This window comes from Sarcophilus harrisii, chromosome 2 (assembly GCF_902635505.1).
Source record: "Sarcophilus harrisii chromosome 2, mSarHar1.11, whole genome shotgun sequence".
Lineage (NCBI taxonomy): Eukaryota > Metazoa > Chordata > Mammalia > Dasyuromorphia > Dasyuridae > Sarcophilus > Sarcophilus harrisii.
This window is the reverse complement of record NC_045427.1, coordinates 374,226,464-374,253,437: the sequence shown is the minus strand read 5'-3', so window position 1 is coordinate 374,253,437 and position 26,974 is coordinate 374,226,464. Positions and strand designations below refer to the sequence as shown.

The following is a 26,974-nucleotide window of genomic DNA, read 5'->3' as shown; positions in this document are numbered from 1 at the left end:
ATATATATATATATATATATATATATATATATATATAAACTATGTGGCCTGCATGGGCCAATAGGAATGTGTGCATGTGATAGATAAGGAAAAGGAGATGGGAAAGGCAACCCTTCAGAGCAATTTCCTGGTCCCATGCAGGATTAGAAATGCTGGTAATTTACAAGCCTTGATGACTGAAAATTGTACCCTTTGAGTTTGTCAGAAAGGTGTAGCTCGAATAGTCCCCCAAAACTTCTAGTTCCCTCCTAGTAGGGCCAAGAGATCTTATCCCACCCAGTTTTATTCCCAAACAGGTTACCATGTCCCGACCCAGTCTTTTCTCACAGTGTGGGCCTTAGGGCAGAGATAGGATAGGGTGAGTGAGCATTCTCTCAGCCTCCTTCTTCTTACCCTTAGCCTAAACCCCCAATCACCCACTCATTCCCATTAGAGGTGTTAACTCAGTCCTTCAAAAGTGGCTACCTGATCGTTGGGAGGGACTGTGCCCTCTGTAGGAATGCAGAATTAAAGAGCTGGGGAGAAATGCTTGAGGAGGGAAGGGAAGGTCTTCCCTCCATAGTTCCCCAAGTTAAGGTAGTTTTACAGGCTTTCTCAGGGTCGAAGGCAAGTAGGGCGAAGCAGCTCACCTGGCCCGGCTCCTTCAGTGTATTGGAGCGAGACAGGCAGGCGTCAGGCTCCAAGGCCAAAGCCGAGGGCTGTGGGACACTAAGTGGCCTCAGGAAAGTGAAGTCGCTTCCATCAGAGGCCGGAGAGAAGCAAGTCCTGTAGCAATGGCTCTGTGAATGAGCTGGCCGAAGAGTTACTTCCATGTACTTAAGAGTGCCGTCAGAACTCAGCTGCACATTGGGACTAGACTGCTTATAGAAATCCCTGGAAGGCGAGTCTTGGCGTTTGCAGCAGCCTTCTCCATTCCCGCCCCTCCTCAGGCACTTAGCTAACAAAAAGGTGAAAGAGACCAGGGAGAGGAGGCTGACGGAGCCCAGTGCTACAATAAGGTAGAGGGTGAGATTGGAGCCCTCCTGCGGGTGCGTGAGGAAGTCGCTGGATTGGGGCAGCTCCTCGGCTTCCTCGTCCTGCAGGACCAGAAGCACGGTGGCAGTGGAGGAAAGCGCGGGCTCGCCATTATCCCTCACCAGAACTACCACCAGCTGAGTGTCTGAGTCACCCTCCTGCAAGGCACGGACTGTGCGGACTTCTCCGCTGTGAGCTGACACTTGGAAAAGGCCTGGGGTTGTCGACTGAGGCAACAGCGAGTAGGAGAGCCAGGCGTTGTGGCCCGAGTCGGCGTCCACTGCCGTAACCTTGGTGACTAAGGAACCCGGGGGAGCCGAGCGCCGAAGCCTCTGGGGGGAGGCAGCCTCTCGGCCTGGACGAGGATGCAACACTGTCGGCGAGTTGTCATTCTGATCTAGAACGAACACTTGCAGAGTGGCGTTGGCGCGCAGGGCCGGGTAGCCCCCGTCCCTAACCCCGACAGTGATCTGAAGCACCTGTAGTAACTCATAATCGAAAGTACGCTGGGCAAATATCCGTCCGTCCTCGGGATTAATGTAGATGAAGGAGGAGGCCGGGGTGCCCTGGATCTGACTTCCTACGATGGAATAGCTGAGGCGGGCGTTGTCTCCAGCGTCGGGGTCCGAGGCTGCCACTGTGCAGAGCAGAGAGCCTGGAGGCCGATTCTCTGCGATATAGGCGCTGTAGAACTGCTGTGAAAATCGAGGCGCATTGTCGTTGACATCGGAGATATTGAGTAGGATGGTGAGGCTGGTTTGTAGCGGAGGAGAGCCAGTGTCTCGGGCCAGCAGCTCTATGGTGTAGTGAGCAGTGGCCTCCCGGTCCAGTCTCTCACTGGTCAGCAGTGAGTAGTGGTTCTCAAAGGGCTTAATCTGGAAGGGCAGATTAGGAGAGATTTCCAGGGTCAACCGTCGGTTCACGCCTGAATCTCGGTCCCTCACATTGAACAGTCCCACCACAGTACCCACAGGTGTGTCTTCGGGCACTGGGTTTACCAAGGAGGTGAGCAGTACCTCAGGGGCATTGTCGTTGGCATCCTCTACCTCTATCTGCACCACGCTGTGGCCCTCCATAGAGGGCTGGCCTTGGTCCCGGGCCCGCACGTGGAGCTCATAGAAACTCGATTCCTCGAAGTCCACGGGCCCCAGTACTCGGATCTCGCCACTGCGGGAATCCAGGCTGAAGAGCCCCCGGGCCGCCTCTGATGTGTGGTCCGCAAAAGAATACTCCAGCTGGCCGTTGGGGCCCGAGTCAGCATCTGTGGCATTGAGGCGGACTAGTAGCTTACCCGGGGGCGTGTTTTCCGGGAGGGTCACCCTTAGCAGAGAGGGCTCGAAAACCGGCGCATTGTCATTTATGTCCAGCACAGTAATGGAAACAAGAGTAGTGCCCGAAAGGGCCGGAGTGCCCCCATCCACCGCAGTGAGCACCAGCTGGTGGTTCGATTGCTCCTCTCTGTCCAGGGATCGCTCCAGGACCAGTTCGGGGAATAACCTCCCGTCTTTAAGCGTCTTCACATCCAGGGAAAAATGGAGATTAGGACTGAGCATATAAGAGCTCACAGTGTTGGTACCCACATCGGGATCTTGGGCACTGTCCAGAGGAAATCTCGCCCCTGGAGCAGCTGATTCAGAGATTCTCACCTCTCGCTCTGGGGTGCTGAAGCTGGGGGAATTGTCATTGAGGTCTAAGATTTCCACCTCCACACGGAACAGCTCCAGGGGGTGCTCAGTAACCACCTGCACTGGCAACAGGCAACTGGTGGTGGCTCCGCACAGCCTTTCCCGGTCGATCTTCTGGTTGACCACAAGGGCGCCGCTGGCCAGATTCAGGGCAAAATACCGGCGGCTTTCCTCGGAGCCCAGTCGCAACCGGCGGCTCTCCAGTTCTGTCATCTTCAAGCCCACGTCCAGAGCCACATTTCCCACCAGTGTCCCCAGCTCAGACTCCTCCACCACCGAGTATCGGAGCTGCCCAGACACCCAGCCCCAGCCAGACAAGGACAACATGTACAGTACTTGCCATTTCCAAGCCAGCTGCGGGGGCACCTGGGGCCCCATGTTCAAGCACTCCCCCAGTGACTGCCACTCTGGTGCTGTCCGGTTCCCCAGGGGACCTAGGGCCTTGGATCAGAGCTGTTGAAATCCTTTCAGCTTCTTCCAGAGGCTTTTAAAAGTGCTCCAGGGCTTGCCTGCCTGCGGCAGCTCTCCTTAGTCACTGAGTGGCGGGGGTGGGGAGTAGGGGGAGAGGCGTGAGAAGGGGAGGGGAACTGAATCAGAGCTGGAGGGGGCGAGGGAAAAGAGCGAGAAGATAACTAGCAGATCCCCCAACCCAGCTCTACGTTTGATTGGCTGAGAACTCCGCCTGTTTTGGACCAATGACGAAGACTCTTGAGTCCTCAAAACCTTAGGAACAGCCCAAGTCTCAGAAGCCTCCCACTCGCCCCTGAGCTGAATGCGCCAGGTTGATTCAGCCCCTTTGGCAGAGAAGTTTGACAGCTCAGATGGTGCTTGCTGTGAAGCCGCGGGTTTGGAAGCCGAAGTGGTTACAAAACTCCTCATTGTTCCGCTTCACAGACTTCGTGCGGGATTTCAGACGCTTCGACAGCTTAGCCCTGAACCAGATACAAAACTTGCCTTTGTACGGAAGGCGAAACCCGGGTCTCCCAGCTGAGCCCACTGCTGGGGCTGCATGAAAAGAGGTTTGTTCAGACTCGGACACACAGGCGTATTCCCAACAACAAACGATCTTACTCAGACACAGGGGTAAGACAATGAAGTCCCTCCATAGACCAGCTGGGCCTCCTCAGCCTTTCACAGCTCAAGACCACGACGGGCTGTGGAGCGCACATGCTGAGCCTGGAGCTGACGAGGCAGAGAGACATCTTCCTAAAGAGACAGCTTACCCACCTCCTAGCAAACAGCCTAAAGACCCAGCTGGGCCTTCCAGACCTTGGCTTCAGACTCTGGCCAAGCACCTCCAGACCCATTTTCGGGGATATTCAGAGGAATGCTACAATTTTGTTTCCTGCTGACAAGTAAACCCCTAAATCTAGCCCATATAGCACAACCTTTGTGCCTCAGTGTTTGGGACCCTTGCAACCCAATAAAATGCAGCGGCTCCTAACTAGGCCAAAAGGCTGCACTTGCTGAGACTTGAGAAGAGGGAACTATAGCCAATTACTCCCATATTTACCCAAGTACTTCCCCAAATAGTAACTCCCATCCCCACTCTTCCTCCATCCATTATCCCATCCCTTTTCCCTTCAGGAGACCATCGTTTTTCTAGACATAGGCAGGAAGTTTGGAGGTTCTAAGTAGCCCTGGCTAAAGATGCAAATCACCTTCTCCCCCTCCCCCACCAATTCTTGCAAGAACGTGTCTGTCTTCCTCTTAGGAGCAAAGAAACCACAGAAAAACCCACCTCCATTCAGAAAGGGAAAAGATTGGAAAAACTTGTTGCAGTATGGGCCTCACCTGCTGCATTCCAACCTGCAGTTTATGGATCACAGTTTGCTCCTGCTTTCCAGACCTGGTGAGACACAACCCACTATATCTTTCTTGGTCACCAATTACCTTCATCTCCTGCTCCCCGATATTGGTTTAGCTCACTCCCCAGCTCTATCTCCACAAAACTCACTGGATATGTTGTAAAAAAGCATGTAAAGCACAGGGCCTACCCCACTGATGGTGATCTGAAAATGGTGACTCATCAGCATTAGCCCTGGTGATGGGGGTCAGATTCTCGTTGGCCTGCCTCAGATCCCCAAATGTGGAGTCAGCTCAGCGCAAAGGCGCTGCCCGATCCAGGAGCAGCATGGCTGCAGGTCTCACCTCCAGGCCGTAGAGCAGATCGGAAGGCGGGCAGCTTGGGCGAACAGGCTCCCCTGCTAGAGGCGCACTCGGTGATTTCACCATCATGAAGCTATCGCTCCGAGTAGGTGCTGAAGCCAAAGGTGTGCAACCATGAGAGTGACCGCCCACGTCCACAAATTTGATGGGATCTTCCGAACCCAACTGAATGCGGAGGATGCCATTGGAAGGTGGGAGCCCCTCCCTCCTTCGGGACCGACTAAGACAGGAGCAGGTCCCACCAAGGCATCTCAGGCCGCAGGCGGTACCTCGCAGGCACTTGGAGAGCAGTGCTACAAAAGAGCCGAAGGAGACAAAGCAGATGGCCACCAGAGATACGGCCAGATAGAGAGTCAGGCGAGACTCCTCTTGGGGCTTTGCAGAGTGCTCCCGGAGGTCGGGAAGAGCCGGGTGTGAATCTTCCTCTAGAGACACTAGTAGTGTCACGGAGGTGGAAAGTGGAGGACTTCCATTGTCCTTTACCACGATAACCAGCTTCTGGGGTGGAAGGTCAGCTGGAATGGGGACTGCTGTCCGAATTTCGCCTGCATATCGAGACACAGCAAATAGGCTGGGATCCGGAGCCTCGAGAAGTTGATAAGAGACCCAAGCATTATATCCTGAATCCAAGTCCACTGCTGTCACCTTGGTTACAAGGTGTCCGGCGCCCACCGATGGGGGCAGTGCCTGTGGGCACAGAGAACCTGGCCTAGCTCTGGGACGAAGTACCGCAGGGGCATTGTCATTGAGATCTAGCACGAAAAGGCGAACTGTCACCGTGCTGCTGAGGGGTGGATCACCTCGATCCCGAGCCTGCACCTCAAACTGCAGTGTCTGAGTTTGCTCATAGTCGAAGGATCTGGTGGCGTGGACTGCTCCCGTCTGGGGATTGAGGGAGATGAAGGAGGAAGCCAAGACATCCCTACCTCTGGGCTCCAAAAGGGAGTAAGAGATGAGAGCGTTCAAACCTGAGTCTGGATCCGAGGCTGCCAGAGAGCAGAGAAGATCCCCGGGACGGTTGTTCTCCTGAACAAAGACCTCATGGGACCTTTGGATAAAGGAAGGTGGGTTATCATTCACGTCGGAAACATTAAGAAAAATCGTCCTGCGTGTGCTCAGGGGTGGAGAGCCTGCATCAGAGGCAGTAACCGGAATCTCATATTTGGATTCCACTTCTCGGTCCAGGGCAGTAGCGGTCACGAGGGAGAATTGGTTCTTGAAGGCCGACTTGAGTGCAAAGGGTAGATGTTCCGGGATACGTAGGCTCACATCTCCATTAGGCCCAGAATCCGGGTCTTGTACACTAATGAGTGCCACTACGGTGCCGGGTTCAGCGCTCTCCCGAAGGGTACCCAGCTCCGAGGTCAGCGTGATCTGCGGGGCGTTGTCATTCACATCCAATACATCCACTCGGAGACTGCAGTGCTGTTCCATGGCTGGGGTCCCGCCATCCCTAGCCCTCACATCAAATTCATAGTAGTTGTCAGTCTCGAAATCCAGGGGACCCCGAAGTGTGACTTGCCCCGTGGTAGAGTGCAGGCCAAACAGAGAGCGCACGCGTTCTGGAGTATGATTACTGAAGGAAAAGGTGATGTTGCCGCTGGAACCCTGATCAGGATCAGTGGCGTTCAGCTGGACGAGTAAAGTGCCCGCTGGTGCACTCTCAAGCACACTAATTCTGTAAGAAGACTGCTCGAAAGCTGGAGCATTGTCATTTACGTCCAGTACAGATACCTTGAGTTCCGCGGTGCCTGACCTTGGAGGGCTGCCCCCATCGACGGCAGTCAGCACCAGACGATAGTCTGCTTGCTTCTCCCTGTCCAAAGGTTTTTCCAGAAGCAGCTCTGGGACAAGACTGCCGTCGCTGCGCTTCTTCACGTCTAGGGCGAAGTAGTCATTAGGGCTCAGCCTGTAGCTGCTGATGGAGTTACTCCCCACGTCGGCGTCCTGAGCCTTCTCAAGGGGGAAGCGCTGCCCTGGGGGTGCAGCCTCGCCAATCTCCAAGTCTAATTGTTGCCTAGGGAATCGAGGAGAATGGTCATTCACATCCACTATCTCCACCTCTGCCCGGTACATCTCCAAGGGCCCCTCAGTCACAAACTCCAGGGGCACAACGCAGCTGGCACTGAGCCCGCACAGAGCCTCTCGATCGATGGGATCTTTGACAAGCAGGGCTCCGCTGTCCAGATCCACGCGGAAGTACCTCTGGTTCGCCTCGCCAGCGACCTGCAGCCGGCGAGCCGACAGGCTTTCTGCATCCAGCAAGAAATCTTGGGCAATGTTTCCCACAAAGGTTCCCTCCTTCGATTCCTCCGGGACTGGGTAGCGGATCTGCCCCGAAATGTAACCTAGCTGGCAAAAGAACAAAAGGCAAGCCCCCGGCCGGATTCCAGCCCAGATCTTAACCCCGTGGCGCATCTCCGCCAGAAATGCTTTGCGCCAGGATGGACCTTAGGATCGAGAAAAGCCGACCCCGAGACAAAAGGCCACCGCAACCAGAGACACCTGCTTCCCTTTCCAGGCGCCAGCTCCGGCGCGGCTCGGCCGGCGCTTCAAGGGTTACCCGCCGCTTTCTCGGGTGGCGGGGTCGATTTGTCCGCCTTTCAGCACCCGATTGGCAGACAGCGCCGCTCGGGCTCAGCCAATAGGCAGAGCAAAGGAAGCCAAGAGCGCGGTAGGGTTAATGCGTCGCAGCATTGTAAAAACTCCGTTTTCCTCCTCCCTTCTGCTCAACAGCGTTTCTCTCCCTGCCACCTCCCACCCCGTTAGTCTCTCTCTGGACACCCAGGCAACATACATGCATTTCTGTGACACTTAAAAGTCTTTCCCTGGACTCCACCCACACCACAGAATCCCCGGTGAACACTCAGCCTAATTCGATGGCATTCAGCCGTAGGGTTTTAAAAGGGTAGCTTTTCTCAATCCAACTGCATTAGAACGACAGTTAATCAAATGCCCCTATAACACCTGCAACCAACACATTTTAGTAATTTTTTCGAAAAACGTTCCTATCGCTATGCAGTAGAGGTACCATGTTAACTTGGCTAATTAAATAAATGCAGAACACGTTTTATCGTAACAGGAGGCAACAACGGAAACCGGATCTCCTTCTAAAGGCGTCAGAGATACTACCAAAGCTTTCAAGGACAAGATGCACAGTCTGGGGCGGGGAAGAAGGAGGAGGGTGAAAGGGAGAAAACCAAGAAGGTGTAAAAAGAGACGTTTAAATCAGAAAAGGAACCAGTCATTTGGCAGAGCTTTCTGTCATTAGCTAGCAGAATGCAGAGCCTCCAGATTTCTCTATATGTAGATTTGCCAGGCTCACCTAACGATTCATTTCAGTTGTCAACATCTTTATCCCTAGAAATCCTATTTCTTGAATGAACAACGCACCAAATTTATGGCTAATTACAATAGAAGCGATTTCAAACTGCTCAGGATCTCTTACTAAGCCTGAGGCGACCTTTTTGGCGCACACCTCCCAACACTCGGTCCCTCCCTGGAGAAGCATTCACTCCTGCGCAAGCGCACAGACTTCACAGCATCCGCACCTATACCCTGCAATGCGAACACCAGCCTATCTCGAGCACCCCAAAAAAGAGGGTCCCAACCTAGTCCTTTTATGTGAGGTTTCTGAGACCACCCGAATTCTCACCCTGCTGACCACAGCGACCGAGGCCAGCAGCAAGAGCCACAGACCGTTATCCTTGATATAGCCCTCCCAAAGCCTGAGATAGTAAGGAAACTTTCCTGTCTGAGGTGAGTAAACGAAAGAAAATGTTCTTCCGCCACATCCTGAAACAAACAAATTTAACTCCCCTTGGGGTCGCGGTGGGAAGATCAAATCAAGAATGCCACTTTGGAATTTCAAAGGATTTTCCCATAAGATGTTGCCAATCCAATGATCTACCCCCCCCCCCCCCCCAATAGAAATTCGTCAAGAATGATCTTTAAAGTCTTTGGAGCCTCAGATTTAGAAAAGAAGAAGTCTACACCAATACACTCACTGTTTGCTTTACTAGGACTGGAGCAGCACAGAAGCTTAATTCTAAGAGCTACACCTTCCTGTTCCCAGCATTTCAGATACAGACCAAAATTCCCCACTAATGACATCTAATTTCCCTGGGAGCTACTAGGGTCGATTGACACACCATCTCCAACTTCTTAAGAAGCACTCCAGATAATCACCTAATGGGGTCCCAGACTAAGATTTTGAGAGAAAGTCTGAGACAAGACTTTATCCTGCTTACATTGGATTTCCAGGGCTAGTGTACTTAATGCCGTGATATTTTAAAATGGAGTCACAAAATCCCACAGAATAAATATATTTTCTACCTCTTAGGTTCATACAATGGCATCTTGAAAGAATGGATGTTCCTTTGAACACAGACATACTCTTCGGTGGAATCACAGAAGAGATTTTAGAAGTTTTCTAGGCCCGTCTCTTGTTTGAAGGATGAATCCCTTTTCTGATATCCCAATAGCTTCTTCTTGAATACCTTTAACTAATGAATATATGCCACTGGAAATCCCAAGTTGGGAGAAAAAAATGGGTTTTTCCCTCAGCTTCATCCTTCCCTCTCTGAGACTATCTCTTACCCCCACCACAATTTTTTTATACAGGTGATACAAGGCAAATAAAGGGGCTATACTGATAGCAATAATACCATGCATTGGTATATATAACTTTATAGTTTACAATCCACTTCCCTCACAGTCACCAGGTAAGAAAGTGCAAATATTATTTCCACTTCACAGGAGAAACTGAAGGTCACACAGTAAGTCCATTAAGTAAAGTTTTCCCATATCTGGAAAGGTGGAAGTAGTCTTTTTTAAATGTAAAAAGCCCTAGTTTTGAGCCAGAAACCAGAGATTAGGCTCTATTTCTTGCAATCTGTGTGACATTGCAGGTCATAATCTCTTTGGGCCTCAGTTTCCTGTTAAAGAAAAGAACTATACTTTAAAACTCCTAAAATATCTCCTAGCTCAAAATCTATAGTCCTTGTTATATGCAAACCACTATTATAACCTAATTTACAAATGAAACTTTTACTGGCTAAGATCTCATGTAGTTGAATTTACATGTTTTCCCCCCTATAACTGGTGTGCTATTCCCACCAGTTTCTTGCAAATAAAAATGTGTTTATGATTTCTCTTTTCACCAGAAAAAAATATTCTGAGGGTAGATTGCAACAGCTTGGGTGGGCAAACTGTAAGCAAATCATAAATTTATCACTATGCACAGTAAGTGACAAATTTTATTGATTTCAAACATCTGGATGATGTTTGTGAGATGTTACATAATAAAAGAGATCTAATTTAACCCCCTCCTTTTATAGAGAAAGAAACTGAGGCCCATAGAGGTTTGTTGTCTCCTTGCCAATCTCTCTCTATCTCTCAGAGATTGGAGGGGGGGGGAAGAGAAGGAGGGAGAGAGGGAGCTAGGACTCAAATCCAGGGCTTTCCTCAACACCATGGAGCTTCTTCTAATTGGATCTCTTGATTACAGGAAATTTTCAAGAAATACATTGAAGAAAATTTCCCACTCTCAATAATTTACAGCAGTTGAGGCCTACATTGCCATCGATTTTTACCTCGGGGTTAGTTTTCAGAGCATACATAATCTTGAGGATGAGAACGCTGTTAGTTGTTTTGACTATTATACTAAAATTGCTGATTGGGGCCAGTTATTTCCTAAATGAATGCCTTCTTTACTCCACGTAAAAAAAGATGAACTAGAATCCCAATTCTTCAGATTTACCTGTGTAAATTAGGAGCACCAGACAGTAGTTTAAAAGTGTTAAAAATGTTGATGTAGAGACCATTCCTTACCTGGACCGAAGGGGCGCTCTCCGCACCTAACACTTGCCTATAAAACGCAGGATCGCAGCTTCGGAGCGTGTTCTGGAGACTTCCCATCGGACTTGGAGCACAGGGCTTCTTTAGTAATAAATCGCTGCGACGAGAGTCTGTAGTGAGGTATACCTGGTGGTAGAGGTGGGGAGACATCAGACCTCCTCGGACCGCATCCACGTGCAGGGAGGGCCCAGGCGTTCGGTACAGCGAAGTTCCGGAAGAACTGTACAGGTCCTTTGATTTCCTCCATTTGTAAACTCGAAATATTATCACTCCTAGCACGGTGACTGCGAACCCCACAGAGACCAAGATAACAGACAAAAGCAGATAGAAGGTGAGGTTTTTATTTTGCTCTTGAGGAGCCAAGCCAGATGGGAACTCGGCCTTGGCATCTGGGAGTAGCTCTGTCACTGATACTGTCAGAGTCACAGTGGTGGACAGAGAGGGCTCCCCATTGTCTTTTATCAGGATCTCCAGCTTATGCCACGCTGGATCATTGTCTTGGACTGGCCGAGTGGTGCTGATTTCTCCAGTTCTGAGACCCACAGAGAAGAGGCTTTGGTTTGAGGCTCCCAGAAGACTATAGGAAAGCCATGCATTATGGCCTGCGTCAGCGTCCCAGCCTACTACACGCGTAAGCAAGTGGCTAGCACCACTGCCTCGGGGCAGAGACTGGGTGGAGCTCCGACCAGACCTCGGGTAAAGGATTTGAGGGGCATTGTCATTACGGTCAATGACAAATACGTTCACGCTAATGTTGGTGGATAGGGGTGGGTCGCCCCCATCGCTGACGAGAACTGTTAGCTCAAACTCACGCTGATCCTCGTAGTCTAGGGGTACCAGGGCGGACAAGACGCCACTCTCCGGGTGCAAGGCGAAGTATCGGCCCACTAGCCCAGTCTGGTGATTTCGGTCCAGCAATGAGAAGGATAGACGGGCGTTGTTTGGGGCGTCAGGGTCCCAGACGGTCAGGTTCAAGATTGCAATCCCTGCAAGATTGTTCTCTTCCACGTAAACATCGTAGGAGGGCTTTGTAGCTTGTGGAGGGTTATCATTAATGTCAGATACTTGAACTCTAAGTGTAGTGACTGTTGAGAGGGGCGGGGACCCTGCATCTCGGGCTGTGATACTGATGTTGTACTCTGGAACAGCTTCTCGGTCCAGGGAGGCACTGGTTGTCAAGGTAAAGTAATTTTTTAGGGAAGAAGTGAGACTGAAGGGAAGTCCAGATGGAATCTCGCAACTCACTAGGCCATTATCCCCCGAATCCAGATCAGTTACGCTGAGCAAGGCGACCACGGTCCCTGGAAGGGCATCCTCGGGAACTGGGCTGTACACAGAGGTGACAACAATCTTTGGGGCATTGTCATTCACATCTATGACCTCAACCAACACTTTGCAATGGGCTCCTTCGGGATTGGGGCCCTTATCTTTCGCCTGGATGTAAATCTCGTACAGCTTCGTGTCATCGAAGTCGAGCCGCCCTCGAACTGTCAGCATTCCAGTGACCAGGTCTAGAGAGAAAAGGTCGCGCACTCGAGCTCTGTTGTGGCTGCCGAAGGAATAAATGACTTCTCCGTTTAGTCCCTCGTCCAAATCTGTTGCGTGAACTTGTACTACTGGAGTGCCAGGGGCCGCATCCTCCCGCACACGCGCCCGATACAGAGAATGGTTGAACTGGGGAGTGTTGTCATTGGCATCAAGCACAGTGATTGATATAGGGAGCCTAGCAGAACGGGCTGGTGTTCCTCCGTCCAAAGCAGTCAGCACCAGCTCAAGAGCCCGCTCATGCTCACGATCTAAGGCTTCTTCTAGCACCAGCTCCGCATACTTGCTGCCATCCTCTCGAGTCTGCACGCTCAGCACAAAGTGCTCATTTTCACTTAGCTCATAAGTTTGTAAAGAGTTAATTCCCACATCTGGATCGTGTGCACTCTCGAGAGGGAAGCGCGCCCCCGGCACCACGGCCTCACTGATTTCGAGTTTCATTCCATTGGTAGGGAAAGAGGGGTCGTTGTCGTTGACATCCTGGATCACCACCTCCACCCTTTGCAGTTCAAGGGGTTTCTCCATTAGCAGCTCCAAAGTTACAGTGCAGGACGGAAGTGTCCCGCACAATTCCTCCCGGTCCAGTCTTTCATTCACGAACATCTCTCCAGTCTCCCGATTCACCTCAAAGAACCTCCGGCCAGTTCCGGACGCCACAAGCAGCCTGCGCTCCAACAGACTGCTGAGATCCAAACCCAGATCGACGACCACGTTGCCCACTCGGAAACCCTTCGCCCTTTCTTCCGGGATCTCATAGCTGATGAGCGCGGAAACGCTGTCCCAGGCGCCAAGCAGAAGCAGAACTCCCACCACTCTCCCAGTGCTGAACCGGCGGCTTCTCCCGGCAGCTGGGACCATCTCACTTAGTAGCAACTTCTTTAGCCCAGATTGTCCTAGTAGTTCTCCCCGCGAAACTTTCTTTCAGTCGGTCCGCTCTCTGAGGCTTGAGGCTGGAGCGCTCGGCGCAAAGTCGGACATTGCTTTTTTCCTCTTTCCGGGCGCCTTTGATTCGTTCGCTCCTCAGTCTGTGCCTTGTCCCGGGGCACAGTGAGGGGGCGGGAGGGACCCGCAGCGGCCAGATCTCCAGGCTCTTCATTGGCCGACAGCGGCACATAGAGTCCCAGCCAATAACTGCACGAGGAATGTGATTTCGCAGGTTCTAGTTGTAGGACACTGCGGCGCGCAAAGAACCTGAGTTTCCTTTCAATTCTCGCCTGTGTTTCCAGGCATTAGAAGCTTACTCACGTCCGGGGCAAACTAACTGAACCTGAAGAACCAATTCCTCTGAACTCTGCTGGGGCACAGTAATCCAAACTAAACCTCCGCTTAATTAAACGCTTGGACCATTTTGTTCTCTGCATTTTCTCCACTTAGAGCAAAATTTAGCGTAGCGAAAACAGTTTCTAGTGAGAATTTCGCGCAATAGTATTAAGTTCTCGTTCCTGGGATAATGCTTTGGGGCAAGAAATCAATAGTCACTACACTGTGTAAGCGTTAATACCTGTGTTGCCCGTCAGTTTTGACTGTCTTGGAAGCAAGCTCAGACAAAACTTGCCTTGTCTGGAGAAAGGCTGTGTATTGGGGAATATTCAAATAACGTTTCCTTCAGTAAAGACTTTAATAGTCTCTTTTGGCATCAGATAAGAAGGGCGACCAATTATGTTTAATTTGCCTCCTTCCTATGAAAGCCAGAAAATACAGCTTGAATTTTTCCCTTAAAAGTGTATGTGCGCTTTGATATTTCTTACTTGCCAAGAGCCAAAGAGCAAGAAAAAAAATTTTCTGGTCTGCCTTTCCCTAAAACCCCATAAATTATTACTTTTCCCAGAGAGGAAATCTGAATTTTGGTGTGTCCCATGGAATTGGTATCGTTGCTGATGTAATCTGGAATGCTAAACTGCTGACAATGTCGGTGTGTTTGCAAATTGAATGCAACGTTCAAGGATTTTCTTGGAGAAAAACAAAGACTTTAGTAGTAATAAATTCAACAGCCACTGGCCTGTGTCTCATCTACTTTTGTATCCTCTAGAGATGGAGACATAGTAGATGTTCAATAATTATTTGTTGAAATGATTGAAGTGCTATCCCTAAAAGGATTCATCAATTAAGAATATACAAAATAAATTTTTAATGTAAATCACAGTACTGGATGCTGTATTAAACTTCCTGGGTCAGATACAACAGATGAGCATGGGGAGGGAAGAAGGGAGCCACTAGACTTGAAGTCAAAACATTGGGACTGGATCCTCAGTCTCCCACTTTCTTTCATTTGAAAACCTCCATAAACTGGCATTTCATTGCCTACCTTCAACATTTGGACAAGTCAAAATGTTGGAATGTTTTCCCTTAAGTTGAGTTGAAATCAACTACATGTAGACTGGCACACATCAGTCCCCACTGGTTTGCGAAAAAGTTGACATGGAAATTAAGAAATTGGGAGGGAGGAAGAAAAAAGTTTGACTGGGCCAGATTACATACATATGGTAGAAATCCATAGCAGCAAAGACCCTATCTTGAAAGCATTAAAGGATTTGTTAACAAGATATTTTATGGAAGGGAATAATGAAAATAATGGAAAAAAATCATGGGTCATATTCACATGTTCTAAAGGAGATAATAGAGAAGGCTCTTGAATCATATGCCTATCTTTTTAGCTTCATATAATCTTTTTGAGAATGAGCTACACATACTTCTGTGGTATTCTTGATGAAAATATGAGAAAGGAAAAGGCAAGATTTTGAAAATGATTATTACATGCAGAAGAATGCAGCTTTACTGTCATGAAACTGAATGAACAGTATGAGATACTGTTCTCATCAATACAAGTTCTCATCATTTATTGTTTGTTGATTTCTAAAAAGCATTTGGCTCATTAAAACAAAGTCTATCCTTGGAGTCTGTCTTCCAAAGAGAAATTTTCAATGCTTATGTTAAGATTATACAAAATTCCTTGACAAATGAACTAAACAGAAAACTGTTTAATACCTTCTTACTAACATCAAATGATGCATAAAGCAAAGAGATGTCAGATTGGGGAATGGAAAAACAAATTGTGGTATGTGTATTTAATGGAATATTATTGCACCATGAGAAAAAAAAAACAATTATGATAAATTAAGAGAATCAGAAGAAGACTTATCTGAACTGATGAAGACAGAAGTAAGCAGAATCAAGAAAATAATATGCATCATATTATAACAATATAAAAGGAAAGCACAATATAATCAAAGTTTTATACAATTATAATGATCAAGCTTGAATCACATAAAAATGATAAAATGCATTTCTCTTCTTTCATTGGAGAGGTGCAGGATTACAGATATAAATATTGCATTTGCTAACAGACAACACAAATGTGTTGAACTTAAAAAAAAACTTTGTTAAAAAGAAAACCTCTTTGGGTAAAGGAGGTATGTATTTAGAAATGAATATGATATAAAAACAAAGGCATCCTTGAGGATTTTAAAAATACAGTAGATACTCAATTAAAAAAATATTTTTAAAAGGCATTAAAGAAATATGTGCTTTCCAAAGTTTCACCTGTCATGGAGGACAGCTTAAATAAAGTCCAAATAAATAAACCTTCTTTATAAATAATGAGTACCTATATATCCTCTTATTTTCAGGTGAAATTGTGCTTTTTGCATCAAGAAACTGAAAATTACAAGGCCTCAGCAATGACAACTTCGAAATAGCCATCAATTCATATAGGAAAAATTACATGGACAAAAACTACCTATTATTCAAGTATGCAGTTGGATGGCTAGTTGAACTCAATGGATTAGTTCATCAGTACATAACAGCAATAGAAATAGACAATAAATTGACCCTAGTATTAAAGAGAATGCTGAATTAACTTTTGAAAATTGTATCAAGTTTCTCTTTGATGCTGCAACCATTCAAGTACATGCCTTTATCATACCAGGCCTAGACTTTTCCAATGGTCTATCAATTGGTTTTCCTGCTGCAAGTTTCTTCTCACTTTAGTATATTCTCCATACTTTCAAAGTGAGCTTTCTAAAACCCAGGTCTGACAATTAACACCCCCTCCCCAATTCAATAAACTCCAATATTTTCCATTTATCCTCAGAATCAAATATAAAATCCTCTGATTGATTTTTAAAGTTTGTAGCCAGGCTTATAGTCAGTTTAAATCCAGCCTCAGATGTGTACTAACTGTATGACTCTGGTAAAGCTCTTACTACTGTTTGTCTCAGTTTCAACATCTGTAAAATAAGCTAGAGAAGGAAATGGCAAACCATTCTGAATATTCCAATATCTTTACCAAGAAAATCCTAAAAAGGGTAATGAAGAATTAGACATGATTGAAAATTACTGGTGGTCAACAACAAAAATAATCCTCCAGATCCTGTTATGCAGAAACCTTTAATTCTGAAACTGGAAAAAAAGATCATTGCACCAGATCAGCCTCAAGCCCCATCAAAAGAACCTTGACTATGACTCATTCTCTGTGCTGTTCCCCATGTCTTGAACCCTATATAAACTTTGGTTATTGTTCATTTGGGGAATCTTTGCCTCTTTAAGTGTGGCTCATCTATGAGCAAACTCAATAAACTCCAGCTGGTCCAAATCATATTTCTGGACCAATCTATTGTTCTGTTTCCCAACATCAACAAAGCTTTCCTCTGTTCTCCTTATATTTAGTATCTTCTGTCTGAGACTGCCCCCAATTTTTCCTTTATATATCTTATTTGTGTCTAGTTGAATGCATGTTGTCTCCTCCATTAGTCAGTGAAGTCCAAGAGATTTTTTTGGTTTTTCTTCATATCTTTAGAACTTAGTACAGTGCCTAGAATGTAATAGTTGCATAATAAATATTTTTGATGGATTGACTGATTTCCCAATTTAAGAATAAAAAATGCAAGAATGTATCTTTTGGCATAAAATATTCTTCTAGTTCTGGGTATTGTTGTGGATCTTGGAACACTAAAATTTCTGAATAGAAGCTGCAGATGTTTCAAAGGGAAATGAAGAGACAGATAAATGATGGAGGCAAGGAGACTGTTGCATATTTCCAAAGATGATATATGTACAAAGAGTGGCATAAAAATCTATCATCACAAAAATGTATTATGCAATAAAAGAGGAGGGAAGGTCCCATGAGGTCACCCATGGAACTATTGGACATTTCAAACTGATTGACTTGTAGTCATCTCCAAATCAACAGGCCTAAAACAGAACTCATCATTTCTCTCTCCCCGCCCCAAGCCATCCCAAAATTAGCCTTTTTCATTACTTTCCTAATACTATAAACAAAACTACCATGTTATCATTAACATGATATCAGGTTCATAACCCTGTTAGTTCATAATGAAAATTTTCATCTTCTCTTACCCAAGTAAGCCAACCAGGTAGCAACCAAGTGCCACATCATGTCATTTTTATCTTTATTTTACCTTTCCTATTTTTCCTTTTCTCTCTGCTCACATTGCTTAATTCAGGCCCTCATTCCCTATTGGAGGGACTATTGTTATGCCTTTAAATCATTTGGGGAATGGCTGAACACTTTGTAGTATACGAATGTGAAGAAATATTATGTGACATAAGAAATGACAAGCAGGCAGCTTTCAGAAAAACCTGGAAAGACTTATATGAATGGATGCTTCGTAAAGTAAGCAAAACCAGGAAAACATTGTGCACAGTATCAGCAACATTATTTGATGATCACCTATGATTGACTTAGCTCTTCTCACCAATACAATGACCCAAGACTCATGATGGAAAATGCTATCTACATCCAGAAAAAGAATTGATGGAGTCTAAATATAGATGAAAATATATTATTTTCTGGAGCAGTAATGAACTGAACCAGCTATGCCCAGAAAAAGAACTCTGGGAGATGACTAAAAACCATTACATTGAATTCCCAATCCCTATATTTATGCACACCTGCATTTTTGATTTCCTTCACAAGCTAATTGTACAATATTTCAGAGTCTGATTCTTTTTGTACAGCAAAATAACGTTTTGGTCATGTATACTTATTGTGTATCTAATTTATATTTTAATATATTTAACATCTACTGGTCATCCTGCCATCTAGGGGAGGGGGTGGGGGGGTAAGAGGTGAAAAATTGGAACAAGAGGTTTGGCAATTGTTAATGCTGTAAAGTTACCCATGCATTTATCCTGTAAATAAAAGGCTATTAAATAAAAAAATAAAAAATAAAAAAAAAAGAAAATATATTATTTTCATTTTCTTTCATTTTTTTTCCCTTTTGTTCTATTTCTGCTTATACAACATTATAGAAATATGTTTTACATGACTGACATGTATAACCTATATTAAATTGTTTATCAACTGAGGGAAGGGGGAGAGGGGAGAAAATTTTGTTAAAATTTTATTTTATTTAATTAATTTATTTTATTTTGATTATTATTATTTATTATTAATTTATTTATGTTAATTTTGTTAAGATTAAAAATTGTCTTAACATGTAAAAAAAATTGACCCCCTTTGTAAGGGCTAAAAAGCCTCTAGAAGCAAGGAATCAGTTTAAGGCATGTGGGGGGACCTGAGGGATGAGAGGTTCCTAGGCTTAGGTGAGTCGTACGTGGAGGTGGGGCATAGCCCCAGGAGGTGGTGTCTGACCCCAGACCCCTTCTACCCCCTTAGTGCTCTCAAAGCCTAGCACACCTCCCTCCCTCTTCTCAGACCAATCTCATTATGCCAGATTCCTAGAGGACCTCCCATTCCCCCAGAACCTCAGTGGGGTATAAATGGGTGCTATCTAAGAATAAAGTTCTCTTTCACTTTACCCCTACCTACTGGTGGTCTGTCTCTATGCGATCCGGGTTAGTGCTCGAAGACGGGTAAGTGTGGCCTAGCCGTGCCATTGACGAACGGGCATTAAGAGTAGTAGCTCAAAGAGGAGCTACCAGGACAGAGTAGTCCATAGGGGTGTAACACCCCTTGCTTTCAGTCTCTCGTGTCTGCTCAAAAAACTCCACTTGTCTCTTATCACCTCTGGAATAAAATACAAGTTTTTTTGGCATTCAAAACCTTTCACATCTAATTTCCCAACTGTATTTCCTGTTGTTTGTTTGTTTTTTAAACAAACAAACCAAAAATATTACTCTCTTTTATGCTTTATATTGAACTCCCATTGGCCTTTCTGTTATTTTTCTCAAACGCCATTCCATGTCCATTTTCATGTCTTTGGGTTGTTTCCCATGTCTGAAATGCTCTCCTATCTCTGTTTTAGAATCCTTAGCTTTCTTCAAAACTCAGTTCAACACATTTCTTCCTACATTAGATTTTTCCTCATTCCCTAACTGCTAATGTCTCTCTAGAAATTATCTTATCTCTTTAAAAGTTATCACATATTTATATGTGATTCTCCAATGGAATGAAAGCTTCTCAAGAGACTTTTTAATTTATGTAAGACACAAAAGTGCTTTACAAACCTTAAAATATTAGCTACTATTATTGTCCTTATATCCCCAACACCTACCACAGTTCTGGCTCATACTAAGGAATTTAGCAAATGACTGTTAATATATTGATTTAGGGATGGGGATACTCAATTTTTTTTCTTTATATAACTGCTATGCTTCACTGGTACTTGTGAAACTTGTGACAATCTTTTGTGGAACATCTATGAAAGAAGATGGACAAAAGATGTCCCATTTGAAGAAGCATTTGTCAGTTTGCCAAACCAGGCAGTCAATAAACATTCATTAAATACCTACTATGCTCCAGAAACTGTGATAAGCATGGGGTATACAAAGAAAGGCAAAAGACCATCCCTGCCATGGAGAAGCTCACAATCTAATAGGGGAAACAATGGCAAACAATTATGTACAAACAAGATATCTTAATTGTGTCTGACTTTTTTGTACATTTTGGGAGATATTTTCTACAAAGACTGACATGATTTGCTATTTCCTTCTCCAGCTCATTTTACGAATGAGGAAACAGAAAAACAGGGTTAAGTGACTTGCTCACGTTCACACAGCTAGTAAGTGTCTGAGACTAGATTTGAACTCACCAAGATGAGGCTTGGTGACTTCAGGCCTAGTTGTCTATTGTGCCATCTAGCTGCCCAAAGCATAAGCAAGCTATTTATAGAATAAATACGAAAAATAAACAGAAGGAAAGGATTAGGGAGGGCTTCCTATAAAAGACTGAATTTTAGATGGTATTTGAAGAAAGCCAAGAGCCAGGAGATGGAAATGATGAGGGATAAAATCCCAGACATAAGGAACAGCTAGTAAAAATGACTGGATATGGAGTATTGTGTTAAAGGAATAACAAGAAGACCAGTGTCATTGGATTAAAGACTATATTTAAAGTATAAGAAGATTGAAAAGGTGTGGGGAGGGGGAGGGTCAGGTTATAAAGAACTTAAAAATCCAAATAGAGGGTTTTATATTTGATCCCGGAGGTTATGATAGGAAGCCATTGGGACTTATTGAGAGGGTATAGGTTTACGTGATCAGACCTAGGGTTTAGGAAAATCACTCTGACTACTGGAGAATAGATTGAAGTGGGGAAGAAATTTGTAGTAGACAGATTAACTAGCTATTATAATAATCCAGGTGTGAGGTGATAAGAGCATCTACTAAGGTGGTGATATATTCAAGAGATGTCACAAAGGTAAAAATCAGCAGGCTTTGGGGGAAAAAATGGATATAAAGTAGTGAGATAGAGGAATTGAGAATAACATCTAATCTAGAGGACTAAGAGGAAGATGATACCCTGGATAGTAACAGGGAATTTGGAGGTGGGGAGAGTTTGGCAGCAAAGATAATGAGTATAATATGTAGTGTAAGATACATACAGAATATCAAATACCAGATATCTAATAGGCATTTGGACAGGAGACAGGAGGTCAGCAAAGGTGTTAAGGATGAATAAGTAGATTTAAGAATCATTAGAATAAAGATGATAATTGAATCTGTGGAAACTGATGAGATCACTAAGTAAAATAGTTTAGAGAAAAAAAAGAAGAGGGCCTAGAATATATGCTTATGAAACACCAAGAATTAGTGGATGTGACTTAGATGGAGACAGAATAATGTCAAAAAAATCTAGACTGAAGAGAGTATTTGAAGAATTGTGTAGAATGATGAGGACTGAGGAAAGGCCACTAGATTCAGTAAATAAGAGATCATTGGAAATTTTGGAAAGCAATTTACAGTTGAATGATGAGGTTGGAAAGCAGACTATAGAGCTAAGAATATAATGAGAGAAAAAAAGAAAGTTGGAAGTATCACTGATACATGGTCTTCCAAAGGAGCTTAATCACAAAGGACAGGACAACTATAATATAATACCTGATAGAGTGAATAGATCAAGTGAGGGTTTCTTGAATGTGGGAGAGAAATGGGTATATTTGTGGTAGTAGGGAAGCAGCTACTAGATAGGGAGAGATAGACAATAATGGAGACAATGGAGATGATTCAAGGCCCAATCTGCTGGAGAAGATAAGATGGAATAAAATTACTTATCATGTAGAGAGATTTGCCTTGGCAAGGCAAAAGGTTCCTTCATCATGAGGAACAGGAATAAAGAAGGAGTGATGGTGGCAAATAGAAGGCATCTGAGCTTATGAAATAAACAAAGTAGAAGAGAGAACTCTTTGCAAATGGTCTCAGTTTTTTTTTTCCCCAGTAAAATATGAAGCAAGGTTCCCAATTGAGAGAGTGGGGAAAGCCCACTGAAAAAAGCTGTCATAAGGAAAGGGATTAGTTTTATTCTCCAGGACCTCAGAGAGCAAAACTGAACATTGAGCGGAGGATACAGAGAAGCAGATTTGTCTTAATACTTTAGTGGACTCAAGTTCATTAAGGAGGATGTTGTCATAACAGTGTCAGTCACTCAACTTATTTCTTATGACCCCCCTACCCCACCTCAGTTGCACACAAATACCATTAATTTTGACATCATCCACAAGTTCATTATTTCAATGTTGATGAGCTTTGAAAACCCCTTATTTGGTCACAATCTATTGACATTTCCTCTCACTCTCTCAGCTTTCCAAAACCTAACCTTGTTTTTTCATTTACACTATGACCTGCAGTCTCTCAACATTCATTTCTCTCCCAGATTATCACCTCTGCACTACTTATACTCTTTTCCTTTCCACAACTTGATCCCTTGATTAATCAGTTCAAAATCATGGTCGCCCTTCTCAGTACAAGCTCTATCTTATAATGAGAAGCAGGTTGATTTCAGGAAAGTCTGGAAAGATTTATATGAACTGATGCTAAGCAAAGTGAGTAGAACCAAGAAAACAGCAACAAGATTATGTGCTGATCAACTGTGATGGAATTGGCTCTTTTCAAAAAGGATGTGATTCGGGGCAGCCAGTTTGTGTAGTGGATAGAGCACCAGTCCCGAAGTCAGGAGGACCTGAGTTCAAATGTGATCTCACACACTTAACATTTCCTGGCTGAGTGGCCCTGGGTAAGTCACTCAAACCCAATTGCCTCAGGGGGAAAAAGAGATGATTCAAGGCAATTACTACAGACTTGTGATGGAAAGGACCATCTGCAGCCAGAAAGAGAACTATGGAGACTGAATATGGAGCAAAGCATAGTATTCTCTTTTTAAATTTTTCTTCTATTATTATTATTTTTTTTTTATTTAATAGAAAACAATAGAAAAAAAAAAAAACATTGTCATGTGCCCAGCAGAATGTCAGGGAGGATTCAAAATATAACAATGAATTTCCGGTTTAAGAAAGGATGTGTAATAATAAAAGAAATTATATTCAACAGCATAGTATTTTCACCTTTTTGGGGGGAGGTTGTTGTTTGTTTGCTTGTCTGCTTTTCTTTCTCATGTTTTCATTTCCTTTTGATTTGATTTTTCTTACTCATCATGATGAATATGGTAATATGTTTAGAAGAATTGCACATGTTTAGCCTATATTGTATTGCTTGCTGTCTAGAGGAGGGGGTGAGAGAGGGAGAAAAATTTGGAACACAAGGTTTTGCAAAGGTGAATGTTGAAAACTATCTTTGATAACTGTATAAATATGTATACATATATTGTATTTAATATACACTTTAACATATTTAACATGTATTGGACTACCTGCTGTCTAGGGGAGAGGGTGGGGGAAGAAGGGGAAAAGTTGGAAACAGAAGGTTTTGCAAAGGTCAGTGTTGAAAAACTACCCATGCATATGTTTTGTAAATAAAAAGCTAAAATAATTTTTAAAAACTATCTTTGAATGTATTTGGAAAATTAAAAAGCTATTATAAAAAACAAATTCTATCTTATGTGTCTTTCTAAAAAGGTATATTTATACATAACACAAATAGGAACTTTATTTTTATCTTGTGCCACACTGAGTTAGCCCAGATAATATGCAGTTCTCCCTCAGAAGCTACTTGCACTATGGTTACATTCAGTGTAATAAGGAAGACAAGAATCTCAAATAATTCATTTTGAAATGCAGTATCTACTTATAATTTCTAACTTATTTGTCATCTGTCAGTTAACAAACATTAATTAAGTAATTAATTATAGTAATAACAAACATTACTATATGACAAGTACAATGCTAATACTAGGAATACCAAAAAAAAAAAAAAAAAAAAAAAAAGGCAAAAGACAGTTCCTGTACTAAACAACTTTACAGTTTAATGGGGGAGAAAACATGCAAACAACTATGTACAACTAAGAAATCTATGGGAGAAATTAGAGAAATCTACAGAGGGAAGACATTGACATTAAGATGGATCAGGAAAGACTTCTTGTAGAAGGTGGGATTTTAGCTGGCACTTGAAGTCAGAGAAGTCAGGAGGTAGAATGCAGAAGGAGAGAATTCCAGACATGAGGGATAACTAGTGAAAATTCTTAGAGATGAAGTGCTGTATTCAAGGGATAGCAAGGAAGCCAGAGTCACTAGATTACAGAAAAATGAGAGAAATAAATTATAAGAAAACTGAAAGAGCAGAAAGGGGTCAGATCATAAAAGGCTTTAAAATCAGGCTATTGCAATGCCAGTTGTTGGGAAGGTAATATTGACACAGGACTTGGCACTGGGTTGAATATGGGATATGGTAGACTGAGAAGATCACCTCTAGGTTGTGAGCCTTTGATACTGTGAAAATGATGGTGCTCTGTACAATCATAGGGAAGTTTCAAAGAAGGGAATGTTTACAGGGACAAATAGTGAGTTCAGTTTTGGAGTTTAAGAAGTCTGTGAGATATTTCAGAGTCTGATTCTTTTTGTACAGCAAAATAACGGTTTGGTCATATATACTTATTGTGTATCTAATTTATATTTTAATATATTTAACATCTACTGATCATCCTGCCATCTGGGGGAGGGGGTGGGGGGTAAGAAGTGAAAAATTGGAACAAGAGGTTTGGCAATTGTTAATGCTGTAAAGTTACCCATGCATATAACCTGTAAACAAAAGGCTATTAAATTAAAAAAAAAAAAAAAAAAAAAAAAAAGAAGTCTGTGAGGCATCCAATTCCAGATGATCAAAAGGTATTTGAAGAAATGAATCTAGAGATAAAAAGAGAGGTTAAGGATGATTAAGCAGATTTGAGAAGCATTAGTGTAATAATGATAATACAACCCAACCTATTGAAATAGCATAAAAGGAAAAAAGAAGAAAGTCCTAGAAAAAGGTCTGTGGAACACCACACACCCACAATGGATATGTCCTAGATTGTGATCCAGTAAAGGAAGTTAAAAAGGAATAATAAAAAAGGGAAGAGAAGAACCAGAAGAGAGTGGTGTCCCAAAAATCTAGAGAGAAGAGGTTGGTTGGACAGTGTTAAGATCACAGAAAAGTCAAGAAGTATGAAGTTTGAGAAAAGTTCATTATGTTTGACAATTAAGAGATCATTGGTTACTTTAAAGAGAGCAGGTTCAGTTGAATGGTGAGGTAAAAAGTCAGACTATAGAGTTAAAAAATAAATGAGAGGAAATGAAGTGAAAGCATCAAGTATAGATGGCCTTCCCAAGGAATTTAGCCACAAAAGTCAGGAGAGCTATGGGAAGATAATAGGAATAAAATGAATCAAATGAGAGTTTGGGATTTTGTTGAGGATGGGGGGGTAGACATGGACATGTTTATAGATAATAGGGAAGGAGTCAGTGGACAGAGAGACTGAAAATAAGTGAAAGAGTAGAAATGATAGAGTAGAAAATTTGCTGGAGAAAATGGGATGGAAGAGGATCACTTATGCATGTAGAAGGATTGATTTTGGCAAGGAGAAGAACCACTTCATCATTTAAGACAGGAATCTATAGCAGTACACATCTGAGAGATGTGAGATAAGAAATAATAGAAAAAGAAGCTCTTTGCAAATGATCTTGGCTTTTTCAGTGAAAAATATGGCAGGTTTGTCAGCTGAGAAGGTGGGGATACTGGGAGCCATGAGAAACTTGAGGAGAGTTGAAATGATTGGGAAAGGCTGCTTTATTAAATATGATGGTAATTCATTATTAAGTATAAAAGAATTGCTTTGTATCAGTGAGGGCCTAGCTGAGTTTATGTGACATAAATTTGTTATGGATTCATTCTGCAGAGATTCTTAACTTCATTTTCAGGTATACTTCCAAACTTTCTGATTTATCTCAGAAATTAGATCACTGGATTTCCAACCCTAATTATTGGTCAGGTACATTCAGAAAGAAGATAAGTGTTAGATCATAAAGTTAACATTCCTTCGCTATGATTGTAGAGTCCTTCCAGGCCCTTGGGCTTAAAACCTGAGACAGTCAGGATTCTTCATTATTTTTTTTCCCCCTCCCTAATCCCCTCCCCTCTGTTAAGCCCATATCCAATCTAGTGTTAAGACCTGTTGATTTCACCTTTGCAATATCTCTCCTATTTATCCCTTCTCTTCTCTGACACTTCCACCATTTGTTACTTTATACCTGGACTATTGTAAAAAGCTCCCTGATAGGTCTGCCTCAAGTCTTTCCCTGCTCCAATAGATTCTCCATTCAGCCACTAAAGTGATTTTCCTAAAATAGAGAAATGATCATGTATACCTTTTACTCAATAAACTCTAGTGGCTCCCTATTGTCTATAAGATCAAATACAAAATGCTCTGTCACTCAAAACCATTTATAACCTGGCCCACTCTTATCTTTCTAGTTTCTTTATACCTTACTCCTCAATTTGTACTCTTTGATTCAGAAGAACACTGACTTCGTAAATATTCCACCACCACTACCAACAACCATTTCTCAGCTCTGGATATTTTCTCAGGCTGTTCTCCTTGCTTAGAATGCTTTTCCTCCTCTACTTCACTTCTCTATCTTCCTTTAAGTCCTAATTAAAATCCTACTTGTTATTGGAAGGCTGTCCTAAGCCCTCTTAATTCTAGTGCTTTTCTTTTGTTAAACATTTCCTGTTTATCCTGTATATAGCTTGTTTTGTATCTATTTATTTGCACATTTTCTCCTCCATTAGAATGTAATCTCTTTAAGGGCAAGAGACCATCTTTTGCCATTTTTTGTATCCCCAGCATTTATCACAATCCCTGGTGCTTAATAAATATTGAGTGATTTAGAAAAGTGGGTACTTTAATGCAACCTTATTAGGTCTACAGGGTCACAGAATCTCAAACTGGGCATTGGAATATCATTTCCTCCATTCCCTTCTTTTTACAAATAAGAAAATTGAAGTCCAGAAAGAAGTATTAACTCATGGGGAAGCTAGATGTGGCAGTGGACAGAACACAGGACCTGGACTCA

General features: G+C 43.6%; 1 protein-coding gene across 17 annotated transcripts in view; it reads right to left on the bottom strand.

Moving 5' to 3' along the window:
• Nucleotides 1-26,974, bottom strand: part of LOC100926346 (protocadherin gamma-C4) — a 169,531-nt gene that overhangs the window by 17,825 nt on the left and 124,732 nt on the right. The window contains exon 1 of one of the 17 annotated variants that reach the window (XM_023505305.2): nucleotides 10,701-13,397. The exons of 13 other annotated variants lie outside the window; for them this stretch is intronic. In XM_023505305.2, the coding sequence (XP_023361073.1) occupies nucleotides 10,701-13,130 (2,430 nt within the window). In that variant the 5' untranslated portion in view covers nucleotides 13,131-13,397. Of the gene's footprint in view, nucleotides 1-629; nucleotides 3,267-4,850; nucleotides 8,751-10,700; nucleotides 13,398-26,974 lie in introns of those variants that run through there. 3 more of the 17 variants (XM_031953429.1, XM_031953444.1, XM_012551459.3) reach the window with 3 other exon arrangements.